Source organism: Apteryx rowi, unplaced genomic scaffold (assembly GCF_003343035.1).
Source record: "Apteryx rowi isolate R43461 unplaced genomic scaffold, aptRow1 scaffold_113, whole genome shotgun sequence".
Lineage (NCBI taxonomy): Eukaryota > Metazoa > Chordata > Aves > Apterygiformes > Apterygidae > Apteryx > Apteryx rowi.
Window position 1 is genome coordinate 1870865 of NW_020447342.1, and position 21611 is coordinate 1892475.

General features: G+C 45.5%; 1 protein-coding gene across 2 annotated transcripts in view; it reads right to left on the minus strand.

Annotated features, from left to right (window-relative positions):
- Positions 1–21611, minus strand: part of PSD3 (pleckstrin and Sec7 domain containing 3) — a 121417-nt gene that overhangs the window by 38130 nt on the left and 61676 nt on the right. For both annotated transcript variants that reach the window (XM_026078739.1, XM_026078748.1), the window contains 3 exons: positions 21150–21262; positions 18415–18473; positions 14569–14658 (listed from right to left, as the gene is read on the minus strand). In XM_026078739.1, the coding sequence (XP_025934524.1) occupies positions 14569–14658; positions 18415–18473; positions 21150–21262 (262 nt within the window). The remainder of the gene's footprint in view (positions 1–14568; positions 14659–18414; positions 18474–21149; positions 21263–21611) is intronic.

Below are 21611 nucleotides of genomic sequence, written 5' to 3' on the forward strand. Positions count from 1 at the left end.
TTAAAAAAAATCCCACTAAATGAAGAATTCCAAGGACATAATTTGCCAACTCAGGCAGCCTTCCTGAGAGCAGAGCTCCAATTAGCAATCTCTCCAGCAAGTTTTCACTGTTTACTATTGTACCAAGCTCAGTGACAGGGCATTCCTCTAAAATCTGATCACTACCACCCACCAGACCCTTTTCACCTTCAGCCTCTCCTCAATCCTATAGACCTTCTCTGACTTCACAGCAACTCTGTGATCACTGCAGATTACCCAGATCCTTTCATTCCTAAAGAGCATAACCTTTTCTACATCATCATCTCTATTCTTAGCAAAGAGAAATGCTGTGGATATTTATTTATTTACCTTGCTTTCTTTAGTAGAAAACTCAGAAGAGTTGGAGATTTTCATAGATTTGGACCGATGGGACTGTCGCCAGAGAGATTCTTCTCGGGAGTATTTCACTGAACCTGTGGCTCTCACCCGGACTTTGCTGGTGCTCTGAACACTGTTAACTCCGATCATTTCCAAAAATGAGGCTATGGGATGGGGGAGAAGAAAGCTAATGGCACTTCCCAACCCCCTGCAGAGGAACTGGAAAAGGTCTGGAGAGCCCAGGCTCAAGCAATCAGTGTTTGCTTAAAATGCACTAGGCTGTTTTCTCCAGCATCTTCAGGCACACTGTTTGGAGCCAGCCTGATTGTTCCAGGCATTGCTCACGTCACTGGATAGGAAAAAAAAAAAAAGAAAGAAAGAAAAAGAAGAGGACGACAGAAACCCCACCCCTGCTCCACTCCCCTCTCTGGCACAGACTCCCCCTTCATACACACGCACTAGAAGAGAGAGGGAGAGAGGAGGAGAGAAAGATGCTGGAAGAAATGCCAGCCGATTAAGCAAGAGATTCATTTTCAGTTCACAGAGCCACACTCCCCTGCCTGCAATGGCCTGCCATGCTCATTACTGCCTCTGATAAAAAAGGGACACCATAAATAGAGTCCTTGATTGCTTGCCAGCTACAGGCTTCTGGAATTGAGAAGTACTGATGGATTCCCAAAGCACTGAATAAATCAGTAAATCAAAGGTAAAACACAACATGATAACAGAGTCCTGAAAAGCATGCAAGCCCCAAAGAAGCGCTCTGGGCACTGTCTATCCTTAATGGTATCAACAGCTCCAGGTGTTAGCACTTCTAAGCTAGAGTCTTCAGGGTGCCCTCACAGAGCCAAGGGAGAGAAAGGCCACTTTCACCTTTGGAGAGACACAAGGAAACAAAATGACTTTCCCAAGGTCACACAGCTAATCAGTGGCAGAACTGCGAGCAAGCAGCCAGAGGACCAGGTCTCCCCTTGGCATTAAGAACAGCTGTAACACCACCACTCTGCAAACAAACTGCATGCTCCAGGAGCCTACCCAGCAGCAATGCCATGGGCTGGCTGTCCCCCTTCTCTGCCCACCAGGAAACCCACACCATCGAACTGGTGTGGGGGCAATCTTCAGAGCCCACGCAAGGCACAGGCACCACTTAAACCTGCTGGAGCCCCACTCTGCAGGTCAGAAATGTTCTGCGTGCCCAGAGCTGCTTTCCCCTGGCATGGGGGGAGCAAGGGGAGACCTGCGCCAATCACAGCCTGGGGCTTCACCAAGGGTGGATGTGCTGTATAAGGGAAAGCATAGATGTTTACCTCAATGTTGCAAAAGCACCATCATTTCTGGCTCCTGGAGACCCAGAACGCAGCAGACTGCACATCACCATAGCAACCTGCTCCAATGAGAAAGATCTCTACTACGCTTGGCACAGGGGTAGCGGCAGCTGATGGCATGCGCCGAGGCAGGTAGMGCAGCTAGTACAAGCGTGGAGAGAAGATAATGGGGACATCGTCCTGAGCTCAGATGGGAGAAACAGCTTGCACAGAGGAAGAGCAAAGAGCTGAACAGCTAAGTTGGTGGAGCAGCAATCACAAAGACCTCGCCATGTGCTAAATGCAGGGTTGGGGACACTGCCCGCCTGCAAGGCAGGGCATGGCCAACCAGCCTAGCAGCAGCAGGGCTGCAAGCTGGGCAGACATGCCTGACTCCCATGTAACTGTGTCCAGTCTCCTTGGGGAAGGGGAAATATCATCCCATCTTCCCTCTGGAGCCCATCAGCCTTATCCATCACCCCATCTTCCCTCTGGAAGAGGGCCGTCGCTGATGGATGGCCATCTATCCCTCCCCCATCTTCCCTCCAGAGCGTATCAGCACTGTGCCTGGACGATGCCTCGCGAAGGCTGTCAGGTTGCACGCTTCTCGTGCTGTCTTGCCATGCGCTGGGGATGGGAACTGGCTCCCAGAGACTACGTGCGGTGCCAGTCACGACTGAGCCCCCGCCTCACTGTTTGCACTAAAGCGCTACTCAGTCACCATCCTAGAYGCTGTACAGAACAACAGTAAAGAGCAGTGGGACCCAGTTTGAGAGGCATCCTGTGCTGGTGGATGCCGGGCACTCTCATCCTGTCCCTTGCACAGTGGTACTTCTGCCAAGACACACATGGGGGAAAAGGGTCACTGTTTGCTGTCAGTTACCACAATCATAGCTATGAAACACAGTTATTTCCCTAGCACACAGACATAAACGTCCCTCACTGAAACACATCAGTTACCTGAAGGTTAGGTTAAGAGGCTCCAGCCCTGATTCACGCCCAAGTCCCATTTTTAGTGTGAGAAGAGCTGCATTAAAGCAGAGCAAGGGTTTATTTAGCCTTCATCATGTGTGCTACAGTACCCAGAAGTACATAAGAAGCAGATGAATTGAGTGGGCGTTTTGCCTGGTTATACCTTCCCAGCCTCTTGCAATCAGTGATTTCTGCCCTTAGTGGACACATGACTAGACAGTCACATCATGCTCCTAGACACATTTTTGCTAGTAAAAGACTGCTGCTTCCCCAATATATACCCTCCTTCAGCTAGCAGCCACCCTTCATTCTTTCTCCCCATGGGATGTCACAGCTACAAATCCCACCTGAAGAGAAGACCGGACAGGCTGGCAGTGGAGAAGCAAGAAAGGGGACCCAAATTCCCTGTTCCCATGGCCATTTCTGGCTTCTGTGCTCCCACTTCCCAATTTTTCACTGTTCCCTTTCCAGGCAGTGCTTCTTGAGCTGCTTGTCTCAGGCAAGCTCTTGCCAGCTATCTCAGTAAAACAGGGAATGAGGAACCTAAATATCAGTATAAAAGACTGTTCACAGAGAGAAAGGTCTGATTCCCCCCAAATCCTGCCTCTGCTCTGTATGAAGCACTGACCTCTTCCCACTTGAAAACAAGCAACATGCATTCTCATTTCCACAAAAAGTCAGGTTCAGCAAGCCCACCCCTCACACATTAAGCACAAATCCCATATGTGCTCCAGCCTTTTTACACAAACCTGTTATTGTTAGGGCTTGTCTGACAGAACAGGGGATCTGGCAAAAAGCAACTGCATACTCTAAGTTACTTGTGCCACTTCCCAGAAAGCATTTTACATTACTTAACCCATTTGATGTTATCCACTGCTAGTGGAAAAGCTTTTCAAAGAAAATTTCTTCTTAGAGGAAATTTTCAATGCAATCAAACTGTTCCAGATGAGCTAAGCAGCAGGTCTCAACAGGTGCTACGTAAATGGCCACAAATCATTCCCTAACCTGCCAGCCCCCTGCTTAGCAGATTATCCTTGCTCTTGGATTTATAAGGCCACCTCTCCAAGCACCCTCAGCACATCTGAAATAATTATATTTGCTAAATATCACAAGCAGTCCTAGGCCAACGTGCATTATGCAGGGCAATTTCATCATTAAACACAAGCTAGACTGAAGCACAGCAACATTTCCTTGCTCTTGCCCACTGCACAGCAGCACCACAACTGCCTAAGTGCAGCAGTTCTCCATTCAGCATCCTCTAAGTGAAGTTAGCAGGTCCTCAGACAGGACAGGAACCTTAATTCACATGGGATCAGACCTGCTTTCACTGTCACCCAGAAGCAGTCCAAAATACCAAGCATGACAGGCTGCATCTTGTTCAAATCCCTTCCCCCCCCAAAAAAAAAAAGAATATGAAAAACACTTGTCAGCTTACACTCTCTAAAAGAGAGAGCCTCTTGAGAGCGTGCTTTTGAAGCCTTAAATGCCTTCAGCTCAGGGATTCAACTGTTTCATCAGTGCCCTGATTTTCATCTGTAAGTGATAATAGAATCTTGTAGTCCTGACTGAGCAATTAGACCCACATACACAGTGATTACTCTTCTTCTAGGGAAAGACCTTCGCTCTTGAACATCAGAGAGGTCCTACCATTTTAGAAATTAACAAGCACACAGGACTGATTTGTGTCTGTAACTGAGCAACAGGGATTTCTAAGGAAGAAGGGAAGTGGGTTGTTAACATAAATAGAGGACTAGAAGAATTTCCTTAAAGAGGGGCTGAGATGGCAGTGAAATACCAGAGAAACCAGAGGTCCTTGCACCCCAGGAGACCCAGCTGTGGTGAGAAGCTAGTCTTCCRCTTGGTCAGAGGCCAGATAAGAGGCGATGGGAAAGGGACAAAAGACAGATATTCAGTCRTTACTTAGACAACCCTGTGACATCAGTCAGGTGGTCTAAAGTATCAAGATCCTATTTCCCTACAAGCATATCTAAGGAGCAGACCATAAACCGGCAGGGAAATTTGAAATTTTGGGCCAAAGCTTATGGGGGGGGGGGGAACAACACACAGAAGGTCTGTACTGTTCTTTCAATCTTTTAAAGCCATTCCAGAAGCTTTTATCTGCCACAAGCCCTATGGCATAGTACATCTCCCATGTAGGGAACAACCTTACGGTGCAATAATCTCCTTCCCGTCTCCTCTCCCTTTCACCAGTCCAGTTTTCTGGATGGTAAGCATACACAGCCCTTGCTTTGTCCTCCTAATGTCATTCAGCAAATAAAAAACACAGGAAGAAAACCTGTGGAATTCGAAGTGAAATTCTATATTGGTTTCTCAGGACAAAAATCCAAGTAAAACAAGCTATTATGTCTGAAGAAGAGCTTCAATGTCCTCAAACAAAGCCACAAGAATCCATTAGTATCATTTAAGCCTGATCCCAGTGACAAAGATGCCAACAACAAAAGCCAGCAGAATACATAAATACACAAGCAAATCAATTACATAAAATATATTCTCAAGAGCCAATGACATATTTGTGCAGCACAGAAAAGCAGCAATATTTAATACTGCTATTAAATACTGTTGTTTGTTAAATAAACAACATTAAATCTTTCATAAGCAGATTGATTTCCTTCCTCMTTCACCCCTGATTTTTTATTTCCCCCAAAACAAATACAATAGGAAAATTTAATTCTGCAGAATAAATTACATATATGTGATAGCTATTGAAATAGATGTCAACAAGTGATCAAGAGTCAGTTGCTTTGAGAACTGACAGTATTGGAACATTAAGATAATCATTTCTGAGGTCTGCTGACYAGCGGCAGCTGACAACCAGAATTAAATCTTAATGTCTGTCATCCATATAAACAGCAGATACTTAAATATTAGAGCAACTACTTCACTTCTACATGCACAAGCAACCATGTCAACAAGGAACCATAACAGGATTAACAGCATGTTTCAGGTATGGTAGGAGAATCATGGAGACTGACAGAAAAATGTGAAATTAGCCAAACTCTCCCCATGAGATATCCCTTATTATCTACTGACCACAGTATCTTATTACCAGACATTTGCAAAGATTCTGGGTCTTATCACAGTCTCAGTGAATTCACCATCAAAAAACCCCACCTTCTCATGTCTTTGAGAGAGAATCTTTTGCTTTTTTACGATTTAAAATGCAGTACAAACACCTGTGATGAAGAATCCCTGGAGACAACTCTGATTTCCCTTGCAATATGGAAAATGATTCTTACAGTGGAAATCAATCCAATTACTACAGCCCAGATGGTTATTCCATGTAAACCAAACTATTGTATATGCATAAGCATGCGCTTTTAGACCACCTCGATCACAAAGCAAAACACACAAACTCACAGTACCGGGAAAACAGAAGCATTGATCCAATGAGTCCTTGAGGGTAACTAAATTTGCATGTTTTACTTTACAGGGGAAGCAGGCTAAAAGCATATCCATGATCAGCTGACTTGTGGTTCCAGGCCCAAGTTTTTACTACTTTCTTCATCAGTAAATCCCTCAAAGGTGAGCAGAGTGACAAAACCGTAATGTTGGTGGAAGACCAAATTAATCCTCATATCTCTGTATCTCTCTGGGAGACACGCAGTATCTTGATGCAAAAGAGATCATTCCTAAGACAAAGTGCCCTGCAGAGTATGATGGGAGACTACAAATTTAATAAAAATAAACTCTTTGTTAATAACAGGATTGCAAAGAGATTATGCCCCCTTTATCCTAATTAGCACATTACAAGTGAAAAGATGCCAGTACCCATCTTGATCTTTCTCGCAGCGCATCCCAAAACAACTCAGTGTCACAGACTAGGCTCTGTCGTGTTTCCCCTCTAAGCAGTATAATCTACACGGGAAGAAGCTCATCTTCATGCATTCTTCCTTGTGTAATCTCTAGTCTATTACACAGCAGGCTCACAGAAATGAGTGGTGCCCTGAAATAAGCATCACTTAACAACCACCACCAAATTCCTTAAGTTAAAGCTGCCAAATGCAACTACAGAGAAGAGCAGCACCCCCGAACAAATCTATTAAAATGTCAAAATACTGCAGCCCCACATGGCTGTAACTGTGAGACAAACCCACAGTGAGCTGAATCAAATCCTGCTGCAAAGCCAGCCAACTCTTGGATCAGTCCATGGACAACCCTGCCTCTATACCTGTAGCAAGCACGCTTAGCCTCAGCAGCACCGGAGACATCATTAAAAAGAGAAAACCACCACCCTTCAGTGCTGCCCTCTGATTCAGATGACCAACACAACAAAAAAGACCAGGACCACTCCAAAAACCATGCAGGCTTCATGCAGGTGTTGTCTGTGCCATAGGTGTGGCAGTGTGGAAGGAGCAGCCCAAGGGGGGGAAAACAGGCATAGGCTTTGACATCCCTTTCCTCCACAAATGCATGTACCTATGGAGGGGTGTCCACTTGTCTTGCTCCAGCATCAGGAGAAACCCTCCCAAACCCTGTTAGAGCCCATGTGTCAGCAGGGCACAAAATAGGCAGCTTGGATTTGTCCCATGTTTTTACCAGGATCTTATACAGACTTGATCATTCAAGGTAGCATGACCTTGGAAGGAAACTACATGTTCCATTTAACATCAAAGGAAAAGGGGGGGGGGGAGGAGGAGGGAATCAAAATTCAAGCAGCAACCTAGCGTTCTTGCTTGAAAAACGGTGCAAGTAGGTCAGAGAAAGAGTAGTCCAATGTCATCTGAAAAGTGTGATGACTAACAGAAGGCAGGGATACCAAAGATTTATACAGCAATAATTCCAAAACCAGTGGAAGTAATATTTTCTTTTCTTCTCTCTCTTTTTTAAATATGGTATAAATTATGTTCCTACTCCTCCTTCCCTCGAGTTGCAGTACAGAAGTTAAATTTCGAGCAGATCAGTGGGTGGAAGATCAAAGAATGTTTTTCAGAATTTGTTTTCTACCTACATGGAGGTGGGAGTAATATGTCATAGGGACCAAAATGTATGTGTGACACTGTATTAGAGATTTCCCAGCTCGAAAGAAGCCCAGAATTCCTTCTTTAAAGCGACAGAGTGCACTGTTCCTGAAGAATACTATTCTGTATTTTCCAAACTGACAGCAGAAAAACTGGGAAGCTCAGAATGGAGATATTCGTCTTCTGGAACAGCTACGCATTTCAATTAACCACAGCATAAATGACAGCTTTGGCTATCTGACAGGATGGAGAAGCTAAACATCAAATGATTCACTTGCCTGATCCTTCCTTGGACAACATACTAATGAGACTTTGCCTCCACAGATGAAAATGAAACCCCTGAACATTCATTAGGAGCCTGGCATTGAACCACATAATTGCTGCCAGTAGTAATGGAAATTCTTAGCTGACTGCTTGGGTTTCACTGCTTGCTGACACAAAGGCCTGGTGAGCGAGGTGAGGTCTTTCAACTAAGAATCTTAAAGCAAAGGGATAAGAAAAGATAACGCAGAGGAATGCAGATTGTTAGAGCAGAAACAGGCCCCTCCTGAAATGCCTGCTTTTATACCAAGAGAAGCAATCCCTCGTACCGCCCCTTGGCCACAGAGAAGAATCCTTACTCCTGGATCACCTTTACAAGATACCATCTTTTTAGCTGTTTCAAAAGTTTTATTTTCCCTGCTCAGAGATATAAAACTGGTGGAGAGTATTAGGCCATTGCTGTTAGTTCATGTTGCTTTCCTGGCTATAATACCTGGGCTTATTTGCCTTGAGAGAAATGCATAGATTTCAGATTATTTTTTCTTTTATATGAATTGAATCAAGTCCCTGGATCATGAAAAGAAATTCATTTGCACATCAACAGGGCAGACAGGTGTCAGGATCTCAGTTACTGGTGGAACCCAAAGCAGTGCACAAACATAGAAACCTCATTATAATCCAGTTTAATTCACAGCTCTGCACAGGCTTGCTTTAGCTGGTTATTACTCTTATGGAGGATAAGCCACAACACCCACAATCACAAGCTGAAGGAAACAAAAGTTATCCCTGCAGGAAGGTCCTTGCTGAGGATAGGGAACAGCATTAAGACCACCTGGGTTTCTCTTCAGCCACTATGACTCTGTGGCTTACCAGTTAATGAAAAGAGAGTATGTTTTCATAAACAACTGTTTAAGACAAGGATTAATGGATTTATTCTGCATTTCCTGACTTTTATACTATTGGATTAGACTCAGTTGTCTCCTAGCAGCTGAAAGAGGCCTTCAGTAAGAGTTATGTCATTTCAAGCAGATAAGAAATGGCTGCCTCAGAAACATTATCCAAATGGAAACATTTTTAAAAGGAAGAACTTCATTTTTAAGGGGAAACAGGGTGGTAAGTTCTGATCCTTGCCAGGGAGAATGCTGACTTTTCTAACAGAGCACAGGCATTTTGTTCTCCCAACGCCCCCTCCTGTGCCCGAAGCTGCACAGTGCTGCAGCAGTAAACACTGTACTTTCGAGGCCCTTTACCTTTTCCCTCCTGGCAAGCTGTATGAACTCCTTTCTCATTTAGCTGGGAATTTATCAGGCTCCCTTCTCCATTCAGCAATAACAAGAAGGTGGAAATTCCTTGCTGAAGAATGTCAGCCACAAAATGGAAGAAGTGCAGAGACTACAAATGAAAGCAATTAGAGTGTACACAGCAGTCTGATTAGTGTGATTTCCTCTGGGCAAATGAGAGAGAAAAAAAGTTAGCTACTTGATGGTCACACCCTTCTCTCCACTAGACTCCTGAAATGATTGGAATGGATCAGGTAAGATGCCAGTAATTTTCTTTTAATCAAGTGTTTGTTTTGGAGAGTTTAAACGAAAAAGAAGAGATTGGAGACAGAAAGACAGTGACAAAAACAAATCCTTAATTAAAGTGCAGGGAACTGACAACAAAATGAGATAAACACTACCTTGCAGCTTCTATAGGAAATTGCAAATCTCAAGAATCCTGATCAAGAATTCAGATCATTTAGGAAATTAAGAGGGACAGGTTCTTCAAGAGAGCTCAGCACCAGCATCTCCCACTTAATTTGGTCCCTTCATTCCAGTGCTTCTCCAGAAGACAAAGCCTACTCAGAAAACAGCCTTTGAGAAAAAAAGCAGATCATCTATGCAAGACTGGAATCTTCTCTCCATCAGCAACCCCTGAAGTGTTCTCGCAGAGACCCAGCACTGCATCCCAGCTCCCTCAGTTTGATGGGAGGCATTGACACTGCCCCCCAACATGACACCAGGTCAGCGAAGAGCCACCACCTCCCACCAGAAATCATCGGGGCCAGGCAACATATCCCTCCCTTCTGCTGTTGAGGTCATAGGGCAGCATGGCCACCAGAGCCAGCCAACCTCAGAAGCTGGATGATGGGACAGATGAAGCGAGGCTCCACACAGCTTCCTCTATCACAACCCATGCACTTCTGTCACAACAAAGGCCTGTGATTCTCCAGAAATAAGGTACTTTGGATGCTGCAGATTCAGAGAAGATTTATACTTACTGAGGGAAACATGGGCAGGTGTTATCTTCACATATGGCCTAACAACGGAGTACCCTTCCCAAGATGGAGAGCTTCATTTCCACAGTCTATAAACTGCCTTTCTAACTTCTGTATGTTACCCCAACAAAAGCAGGTTTCTCCTTCTTTAGCAGTGAATCCTTGCAGACTCTCTGCAGGTGGGGGCAGCCACTTTCTTTCTTTGCATAACAAAATCCTTGTCACTGCCTCCTCCCCAGAGCCAAGTCTCACACAGCCTGCCACAGAGTGACTAAAGGAAGACACTATGGCCAATTCTACCAGCATACCATTTGTGGGGAACCACGCTGCCTCCAGGGAACAAAGCAAGAGTGCACAGCCAAAATTATGCACGTTCCAAGACAACCTTCTCCTCTTCTCACTTCAAGCAACCTCATGAAGCCCAACCTTGAAGACAGATAGAGTATTAGCAGTGAAGATGGTATCACCACATCAGATTAAAGTTGGTGTGAGCCAGAGAAGGAAGCCAACCTGCAGATAAACTGTTCCTACACTGTAGTCATGAGGTTCCCAAAAATGCCCCAGAGTGATTTTGGCTTCCTTCCAAGTAGCCGGACACTAGCCACAACCTCCCTTTCCACAGGAATAAATGAACAACCATCTGGCTGCAACTCCCTTAGGCTAACAACCCACAAGTTAGACTTAGTCGTTTTAACTGTTCCTGGAGTGTTATCTATCATTGATTCACCACTGTGGTGATGAATCTCTCTTCCAGCTTCCCTCATCATCCTCAATAGCATCTGCAGCAACTAATCCCAGGATGCCAGGTACATCTGCTCTGAAGAGATTGGTGCTGCAGCTGGGACTCTTTGTGCCTTGCACTTCTGGAAAATCTGTCACCTGTCCCCAGCTGTAAATGTTTGTAGCTGTGTGGATTCATGATCATGCTCAGGAGCGTGCAATGAGTCCATTGACAGCACAGCATTGCTACATGGTGAGACAGCTGCGGCACCGCCACACTTGGTATTCAGTACTCCTTCCAAGGTTTAGACTCACTCCGGGACCTTTGCTACAGAGGATTATAATATCAAAGTAAGAAGGAAAACATTGCTGGGAATTCAGGATCACATTGTCCAATTACAGCTTGATACAATATAAAATAATTTGTATGCTTAGAGTGTGACAGCACAGAGTCAAAGAGGAGGAGTTTCAGAAAGTTTCCTTGCCTTTGAAAAATTTCTCTTTCAGTAACCTTAATCTTCCTGGATTTAACAGGCCTGATTCACCTTATTTACACCAGTCAGCTCCATGGAGAGCTGACAGCTTGGGAACAGAAGAGAATCACAGCTTGGGATGAGAAGAGAATCACAGCTTGGGATCCTAGTTCTCATTCACAACAAGGAGTTTGCCCCAGTTAGAAGGCATACGGGAACCCAACAGTAAGTATAAATTACCTCTGTGTCCACTCTCAAGGCTGCACGAGCTGAGAGTACATAACTGGATATCAGGCTGCTATCTCCACATCTAGCCTTTACTAGCAGCTGATGGCAGATTAATGGGACGTGTGACAGACGGTCAAAGCAAAGCTACGATGGAATAAAAGGGAAGGTACATACATCTGCCTGCCTGGTGAAGTACTGACTATACAAATACTGCAAGCAGATCCCATGGGGAGAACCACACTTTTAATCACAATTTGGCATATTTGCTTGTATGGATCTCAACATTAAAAGCAACCTCAGATCTAACAAAAGGAGGGAGGAGGAAGAAAAGGAGATGAATCTTTGTACAGATGGAGGTACAAGAGTGAAACTCTTTGCAGTGTTAATGAACAAACAGACAGAAAGACACAAGGTGACTGAGATCATATCAGCATTTCTCATTTCCATTTCTAGCCAGAAGGAAGCCCTAGTTCCCAAAGCACTATCAACAATGCACAGAGAATCACATCCTAACTACACAGCTTTGTGGTGTTTAGAAAAGTGCCTTTATTGTTGAGGGGGGGAAAAAAAAAAACCCAACACTTAATACTGTAAAGAGACAGCTCTCTTACAGGAGTAGGGAGAAAAAGAATATCAGATTTCACATCAGAAATCTTCTGAGACTGCTCCCTACTACGGAACTGACCCTCCTCACACATTGATGTCTGCTATTTGAGACACTGTTATTTTCCTATTCAGACCAAAAAACAAAAAAACAAAAAAACCCCACCACCCTCTCAGGGCTGCACTCTACTCTCAGTGGCACTAAGGTTAATCAGAGTGACTGAAGGCAACATTTTATTTCTACGTGTGTGTTGACTGTACTGGATAGCTCAAACAGGATTTGCATCCCTGATTATGTGTGTCTATGGCAAATGCTACAGAGAGCACCCTAAGTCCTGCATGGACACTTTGAAAGACCACCCAGCTGCGAAGATGTATATACCTGTTAAGTCTCCCTACACTTCCAACACTGCTAAGCTTTGATTTGGAGCTTGGCTGTGTGTAGGCGCAGAGCTTCACACAAAGTCAAAATGCTCATCTTGGAGCCACGAGGAGAACACAGAAAGACTGAAAAGCCCAACTCTTTTCTGACCTTGCCTGATTTAATCACCCGTGGGTGACTACTGAGCCAAATCCCCTTGTTCACTATCACACTCCCATGAGGGCACAGTGCCACCATGTGGAAACACTTCTTCCTCTCTCAGGGATCAGAGACAACTTGCAAACGTTGTGGAGAGGCCGCCTGCAGCTTCAGCACTGCTCATCATTAGTTATATTGCTAATGCACTAGCAAACCATAAGCACTTCAGCGCTGCGCTGAACCACAGCTCTCTGAATTTAATTTATTGAGACTAATGCAGGTTTAATTTCTGTTAAATCTTTGTAATCACATATCTAGTGTCAGGGTGACTGCTGTGGATGCAGTAACGTAGCTGCTGAAATGCACAGTTACTGCCACTCACTCTGCTTCCTCCCAGTGAAAAATGAAAGCCATGAGCGGTAGATCATCAGCCAGACTCAAACAGATCTCCAGAAAAGCAAGACGAAAGCACAATCCCTCTCTCCCTGAGAGATCAGGACAGCACACAGAACATGGTAAAATGCCCAAAACAAAGCAGGACACTGACACGGAGCATATTCCAGCCTGTTGTCTCCAAAAGACTCTCAGACTCAGTGCCTGGCTTAGGGAGGGCTGGAAAAGAGCCAGCTAACCTTAGCATTAGATTGAAGGTTAGCATTAAAAGCTAAGATACAGTCCCAACTGCGTAATTCTGTCAGCAGGGAAATAAACAGCAGGTGAGCACCAATGGAAGTCTCTTCTTAGTACACTCAGAAAGTTATTTAAACACAGCCTGGAGACCCATTTATTCAATAAGGACTGCAATTAGCTTGTAAATTAATCTCAACACACCTCTCAAAGGCAGAGTGAGAAATAAGCTTCCTTGGATTGTTTTTTTTTTAAGTGATGCTGCTGACAGATGAATACTCTGTATCCAGATTTTAAAAATAATCAAATCTAAAAAGAAGGGATCTGTGTTTATATTCCCTGATCTCTACTATGAACTGAGGCAGAAGGGACTAAGATAAAGCTCCCTGAAGAAGCTAGGGAAAACAGAGGGAAATACCAAAATGTTAGAAAGCAAAGTCTGTCACTTGTAACTGTGCAGGTGCATCTGCATTTCAGAACGAGCCTGACACAAAACCCACTGAAGAGACGGTGATTCTTTTCATTTACTTCAATAGGCTTTGGGTCACATCTCAGATGCAGCAATCTCTCATTTTTATTTCCATTACCAAAACATTTATGAACTCTAGTGTAAGCGCTGTTCTCTTCATTCAAACAGACTGATGTTTCATGCCAACAACCACACAAAAGAGAAATGAAACATTCTCATTATTACTGACAATAAAACAAGATTCATCCTGCTCAGCCTCTTTAACAGTTTTCAGATTTAACTCCTGGCATAAACTTAATGAACAAAACCTGAAGCAAAGCAGCCTGTACCAGACAGCACATTCTGATCTGAAATTACATCTCGTGTTCTAATGTGAAAACCCCAAAGCACCTTTGATGAAAACACACATACATCTCCCAGATATGCAGTTTAGCATAAGCCCCTACGTATTCAACAGTAAGAACCGACCGTCTTCTTTTGTCTGATTTAATCAGGAGACAGCACTCTGGGCTGACATGACCATCTGAGCTCTCACGACATCCAGCTCTGGAGCTGGCCCCACTGGTGTTCAGGCTGGCATCTCCACGCTGCACACAGTCTCAAACACATTCAAGTTAAGACAGTGGGAAAAGTACAGAATAAACATTGTGTGCATTCTGGATGGAGAAACATGTCCATTCCCTGTCATGCTTGACAATTAAGATTCAGAAGTAGGGTGTTCTGTTTCGAACCATGTCTCACTAACTGAGCCATGAAATCACAATGGAAATCCATACTCTACAGTTCATTTCTTACCTTCAACAGCCCTTTTGGGAAGTCTTTACCATCATTCATCCCCTGAAGATTAGCAATGAACTCCTGACAGGTCATCTTTTTCCCAATGTTCTGGAAGGGACAACAGAGAAACACAGCATCATATTCATGCTGCTTTCCACAATGACGTTAGTAAGCAACACCACATGAATTGCTTCTCCTCACTTTTGCTCAAGTCTGAGGCAGGCAATACTGAGAAGGCATTTCCAGGATTATTCAAATTTTCTGGTTCCCAGAGTTGAGGCTGCCTTGACATCTCCAAAGGATTCTTTCCTTCTCCTTGCTTTCTGTTTAATTCTCAGACCGAAAGTTACCAGATTGAGCCATGACCAGAAAGGGAACTGTTGTGCTTATGTAGGACCCAAACTTCTCCATTTGGAGAGTGGTCTCAGCTGCTCTTTAGATCCAAGTCACCATCACCACCGAGTGAAGGTGTCTGTCCTACGTCCCCCTGGCACCCTGGGTGCTAAAACCCCACACCTGCATGTGGAGAGGGCAGCAATGACAACACCAAGCTGGTGAAAAGAGGGATCAAGGGAGATCTGAGGGAAAGCGAGCTTCTGGGTCTGATTAGAGCTAGCCAGGGGTGAGCTACTGCACTGTGAGCCTCCTCCTGCAGCACAGGGTCCTCATGGGCTGCACTGCACTTGCTCCCTCTGCCTAGATGAGTATGTCACAAGGCATCTGTCTGGTTCCTGTCTGCAAAGTGGTCTGCTTGCTGTCCCCCTGAGGAAGCAGCCTTTGAGCTTGAAGCCCTCCTCCTTGCCTTGCCAACCAAATGCAAAGTATCTGCAGCCTGGAGTGGAAGAGCTCTGTTTGCAGATATGACTTGAGTTAGGAGTGAGAACCCAAGTTAATGCAGTAGTGAGGTCCCAAGGAGGGGATCAGACTATAACACAGGTCATTAAACATTTCAGTTACATGATGCCTTGGACTGCACATCTTTATTTCCCCTCCAGAATGCACAACCAAGGAGAGTCAGGAAACCACCCAACCTCTACTATCAGCATCTAAGGAATCTGTGGCCAGCATAGATCAGCACGGAGAAAGCAGACAGGAACACTGCTTTCCAAGCAAAGGGAGATACTTCTGGAGGGGGACACACGATTCACCACTTTCTACATCAAGAAGGCTTCTAACAGCACAGTCCGGCTGTAACCAGTCTCCTCTGGTTGCTATGCAGAACATTGCTCTTCCCTGGCGTAATCCCAGTGCTCATACGCAGGCTGAAGCTGTTCTCAGAGTTGCAAATGCTTTCCTCCTCCCTGCAACAGACTTCAGCCTGTTTCTGTCCATTTCCTCCATATATCAGTTTGGTGTTTTCTCATGTTGACTAGAACCAGTAGCAATATGGTTCATTTCAGCTACTGAGCCTTGCTGAGAAAATTAGTACAGCAGTGAAATGGCTGTGTTGCTCCAGGACCAAAGCTAACATCTCCACACAGTACTACACAGGTTCAGGCAGATGTACCTGGCAGGTTACAGCTGTGTTAAAAATCTAGAGGATTTTAAACATGGCATCGCAGTCTAGGTGATAACTTGCCAGCAAAGAAGCGAGCATGCATCTCCAATACACTGTTAGTGAAAATTAATTGTAAAAACAGAAAGACAGAAAAAGAAACTATAGAAAAATAGTTATAGAAATTTAGTTATAAAGAGAATGAAATGCAGCAAGACATGAATAAATAAAGGGATAAGTAAGAGTTTGTCTACAAGAGTTAAGGGAAAGTGTGAACTGATGGCACAGCAGCTGTCCTACAGCCCTACAATCAGCTGAGCTGACTCTGAATTAAAACTGTCCACACTTACTATCAGTATGTCAAGAACAAGAACAGCTCAGTGTAGACAAGCCCTATGACTCATTTATTTCCTGCTCTAGCAGAGTCATGCTAAGGATGAGTTGGAGCACTGTATGCTTATTAGAAAACAGGCAATTAGGGTATATGTGCAAGGGGCTGCATTCCAAGTCAGAAATGCCCAACTTACCACCTATGTGGAAAAATGCAAAGCAACAAGAGGAAAAACAAAAATTACAGGAAATCCCAGGAAGAGAGAAAGAAGAGACACACGTCTGGCAAGCATTGTTGCTGTATACATATAACACCACACTAATGACTACCAGTAGGACAGACTGGCAAGCTTAGGGAGTCCTACAACAACCGTAGTCATCCCAGCTTCAGCTGCAACTCAGCAGCAGGAATAAATGGCCAGAGCCAGATCTCTTACTCCAGTACCTCAAAAAGACAGCAGGGCCCACTAGAGCACCTGCCTTCAAGAGAGCGACAGGCAATGCTGCCAGGCTCAGGCACATTCGGTCTCCCTCCCCGGACTGCAATGCAGGGAGGCAGGAGAGCAGGGGTTCAGAGCTGCTCATTGCTCTGCAGAACGGAGTGCCAGGGAGGCACCTCGTCTGCCACCGCAGGCAGACCGAGACAGCCCAATTCCCTGTGTACTCAGAAGAAGTGGGATATATTAACAGTCACACCAGGGCACGTTCCCATACCTCCACTCACTCTCCYATGGGACTGAAGCACTCCTCAGTCGAGGAAGGCCCAGTATTCAGAGGAAAAAAAAAAAAATCCTTTGCAACTTCTGCTTGTACAGCTTCCAGACAGAAAGCAGGAGGTGGGCGTCAAAACCCTCAGGGAAGCACGGAGAAGTCTTAGCCTCATTAATCACACTTGCTGCAGAGCTGCACCCACACGGGGCCGGACCACCCTTGGAGACCCGCAGTGCCCCAGGAGGGCACGGCTGTGCCAAGCCTTCGTCTGCTGTGGCCTGACACGCTGCCCGTGGTGCATAATGTCCGTGGGCCCCGCTGTCCTGGTGCATGCCCACCAGACCTCGCTGCTCGGGATATGGTGGTGATGCCAGGCCCAGCACTGCTGAGGCAGCCAGCACTGGCATTTCACAAGGCCTCCCTGCAGCAGGCGCCAGCCTGCCCAGAGGATCCCTGGGTGGCATGGCAGAAGTCCTCAGCTGGAAAGAAACCCCAAAACTGCCGGGCTGAAGCCACCACTCCTGCACACTGATGCACCACGCTTTCCTGGGCTCTCCCCTTTGCCACAATGGAGAAGGCCACTCACCAGCTCAGGGTTACCATGCACAGCAGCCATAACACACCATGAGCGGTGAAATGTATGTCCCACAGCTGCTGGCACTGCGAACCACCTGAGTGTGACTGGGAGGACTCAGCCTGGAAGCTGATTTCCCCTGGGCAGTCAATGGGGAGAGGTGTGCAGAGGGGGAATTCAGGGCTCCTGCGCCAGATGCCCATGCCACCGCATCCTCTGCTTTCATGGCTCTGAGCACACCAGACATTATACTGGCCGAGCAGCACACTGGTTCTCCCAGGCTTTCGCTCCTACAAATGGCTGCCTGCAAACACCACTTCTTTGCGTGACTTTCCCAGCCCTCTTCTGCCTCCCTTCCTGCTTCTGCCTTCCCAGATGTTTTTACATTCTGGAAAGGGGAAGCCAATCCCAACCACAGCTTCCTGGTCAGGGCCAGCTGCCTTCACCAGGAAAGGATGAGAYGCACACCAGAAAGAAAGGGGCCCAAGGACAAGGAGCACCCTCATACATAAGGGCAAAACCAGGTGCAATGCCTCCCCTGGACACGATTGCTCCTGGGCACACTGGAAAGCCCCTTCCCTAGGATTACAGCTCTTCCAGGGAGTGCAACCTTTTCTCCATTTGCTGTCTGCACTGGAGATGTTCAGGGTGCTTTAGCAGTATACAGGCAGCAAACGGACCCTGCTGCCAAAAGACCACCCCCTACCAGCACAAAGTTGACAGGAGCAATCTACACGAAGACGTGTATACTCACATGGCCATGCAGGTCAGTGTTCAGCAGCATCATGGCACACGTGAGACAGTGAACCCCATCTGCAGAAAGAGACACAACCCAAGTCACAGGCAAGCCCACAACTGGACCTTTAAGAAGAGTGCAGCCCAAGCCTCATACCCTAATTGAGTCTGTTCCCTTAATGAGAATCTGTTCACCAAGAAATACACATAATTAAGTAAATCAACAGTGAGGTCATCCCACAGCTGCCAAGCCAGAACAACCTTTCTTTCATCTTTTAATGACTGACAAAACTATCGTGCAGCAGCCATGGAGGAGGCAAACCAGACAGGAAACCATACAGTCTCCCTTTTCTTGATAATACCAATACCACAGCCTGAATCGGCTCCCTCTTTTTCATTTGTTTTCAGGACAGAACATGAAAAATAAGCTATATCCATTCTTGTCTCAGTCTGTAGGGACACAGACTTCTGTTTGGCCCCTGCCAAAACGTCTGCCCGTAAAGTGTGCAGGGTGGGTACAACATGACAGCATCTTGGGTTTCTCCATCGCTAGCCCCCTCCTCATTTAGAGCTCAATTAGATTAAATTTTGCAGAACTTCAGTCAGCTGCTGTTGCCTATGCTCCATATTGGGTAGTCAGTGCTTCAGAGATGTCTAAGAAGCAGATCTTGCAGCAAAACCCTCAAAAAACAACCAGTAAAGGCAGGCACCATCCCTAGAGTCACCATGGTAGCACTGAAAAGTCAGTGCAGACCACTATTTGCAAAAGTGGACACCAATTTCATCTTCCTCCATACCATTTAACACCACTGAAAATTCAGGATCCACATGCCTCTAACCAGTTGTGAAATATTAGGAACATGCTAGAAAAAAAATATTTTTTCCATTCGCTTGTCTGCAAACACGTGGTGCCACCTTCCCTGTGCTCACAGGGGCGTCATGAAAACAGAGTCATTTATGAGACACACACACACTGCAGGGAGACACTTAAGTTAAAAGCTTCATCACCAGGTCTGGATAATGACCACACACAATGTCCCTCTGTGCTGTAAAACAAAAAGAGGTATGGGGGGGTGGGGGGGAGAGCAGGGCAGGACAGGGATGGACATGGTGTGTTTTAAAGTCAGTGGGACTATTGCAGGCTTGAATTTGTGCAAGATCAAGCCCTTGCAAAAGGATGTTCCCCAAGCTCAGGACCATGTTTTCTTATGGTGTTTGCACAGGCCCTAGCACCCAAGCAACATCCCAGCACTCTAGCGAAGTACTGCTTCTCCTATTTAATATCATCACCAACAGTGGTAAAATCAGAGCAGCTTGAATCTGGGGCTGTGGTGCTCCAGTTCAGGTGTATGCATTTCTGTAGGGTAGCCTGCCCTCTCATTCCCAAATCACAAGCGCATCCAAAGGATGGAAACAAGAATGGGGATAAGAGAGAAAAGCAAGCAGCAGTGCACTCAAATGACTATTTCAAATGCAATCTTTGATTCCACTGAAATAAACAAGTACCTCACTTCTGCAGTGGAGTATTTGACTACTGACAGTGGAAATCCAACATCAGAATTACTTAAAATGCCTGGCAAAGTCTATAGTGGTCACTTTAATCCCAATACTTGCTCATGCTCTGAAGTGGAAAAGTCCCTACAGCAATCTGGACTAGAGTAAAATGGCCACATTGACATGCAAATCATTATTTCTATCTGGAAATGACACACCTATTCTAAKTGATTGCTTGGGGTACCGTGAAATGAGAAAGGCATTAGGAAGAGCACAGAAACRGTGTGGGAGCAGATCTTGTCTTGTTGCTGCCTACTCCCTTGACACCCCAACCTGTAACGCTGGCCATGCACAGAGTGGGCAAACTTCACCCTCCGTTAATGGGCAAATCACTACACAAGGAGTCAGGAAGCGTGATGGTACCTCAAAGMGCAGCAGTTATGTGCTACTCCTTCTGGCTCACACACGAGATCAAAGGCACAAATGAGTTTATGCATTTTTCCTTTCTTGTCCTCCTCCCTTTCTCAGCTTTCAGCGGCTTGTGATCAGTCAGCGCTGGAATTACAGGGTCAGATTTCCCTGCTGGCATGGCGGGCTGGATGCAGCAGAGGCACGCCAGCGGACAACTCGTCCTCTTCTGCGACGCCAACTTTCCTGGGTTTGATCCATGTGTTTGTTTGTTTCCCCAGTCAACTTCCAAAATGACTGAAAACGTTGGCAAGGAGGCAGCGCTCGGATTGATGTTCGCTAGTCTAGATGAAACCATGCCAGGGTCTGGATACTGCACCCAAAATTCACCCCCACAACTGGCAAGAGCTGGCATGTCTGTTGCCAGTGCATGCAGGGAGACACACACTGAACTGGGTACGAAGAGTGAACACTTGCTCTTCCACATGAGGTGGGAACTATTTGCATTCACGCACATGTAGCTGGAGCACAGGTACCTACCTACATGTGCTCAAAGTCAAGGAGACCAAAGCCACAACAGGAGGTATTTAGATCTGGAAATGTTTAAACTAAGGATTTACACTGAAGAGGCCTAAATGCCTTCCCTGACTGGGAAGCAACACAGATTTTCTCTGTCTTACTACGATTCCATGTATAAAATGGAGAAGATTTCCATGCTCACCACAGGCAATCTCTACACTTTGGCACAGCAATTACACATCTTCAGTTCCCAAACACACACCACACATGCTATCGAAGGTGAGAGAGAAGGAAGAGGGAGACCACAGACCTTGTTATCAGAAGTAAAATTACCTTGAGTCGAAATGGTGTTTGGGTTACACTGATAGTATCTGCTGGAGAAGTGGATTAAAACTCTCTCTCGTTCCTGAGTTTCTCCGATAAGTGAAAAGGCTTTAAAGAAACTCCTACAAGAAGGACGGAAACAGTGCAGTTAAAATCAAATCTCTTGTGGCCTCACACAGCACATACAGCGTAGCCCATTTCACAGCAAGAAATATGCAAGTGCACACCAGAACTTCAGTTCCAAGAAGCCTTTCTAGGAAAACAGATTATTATCCCATGTGTATTTAATCCGAACATTACAGTAGATCCACCAGAAGGAGTTAGATTACTGCTGGTTTCAGCCATGAAATATATAAGCTAATAAACAATTATACTATTTGAAATAGCTGTTCTTATTTTTAGTGGTTTTCATTTTGTGGGGGAAGGAACTGGAGCAGGTGGTGTTTGTGGATGATGCTCATTCAGGGTGCT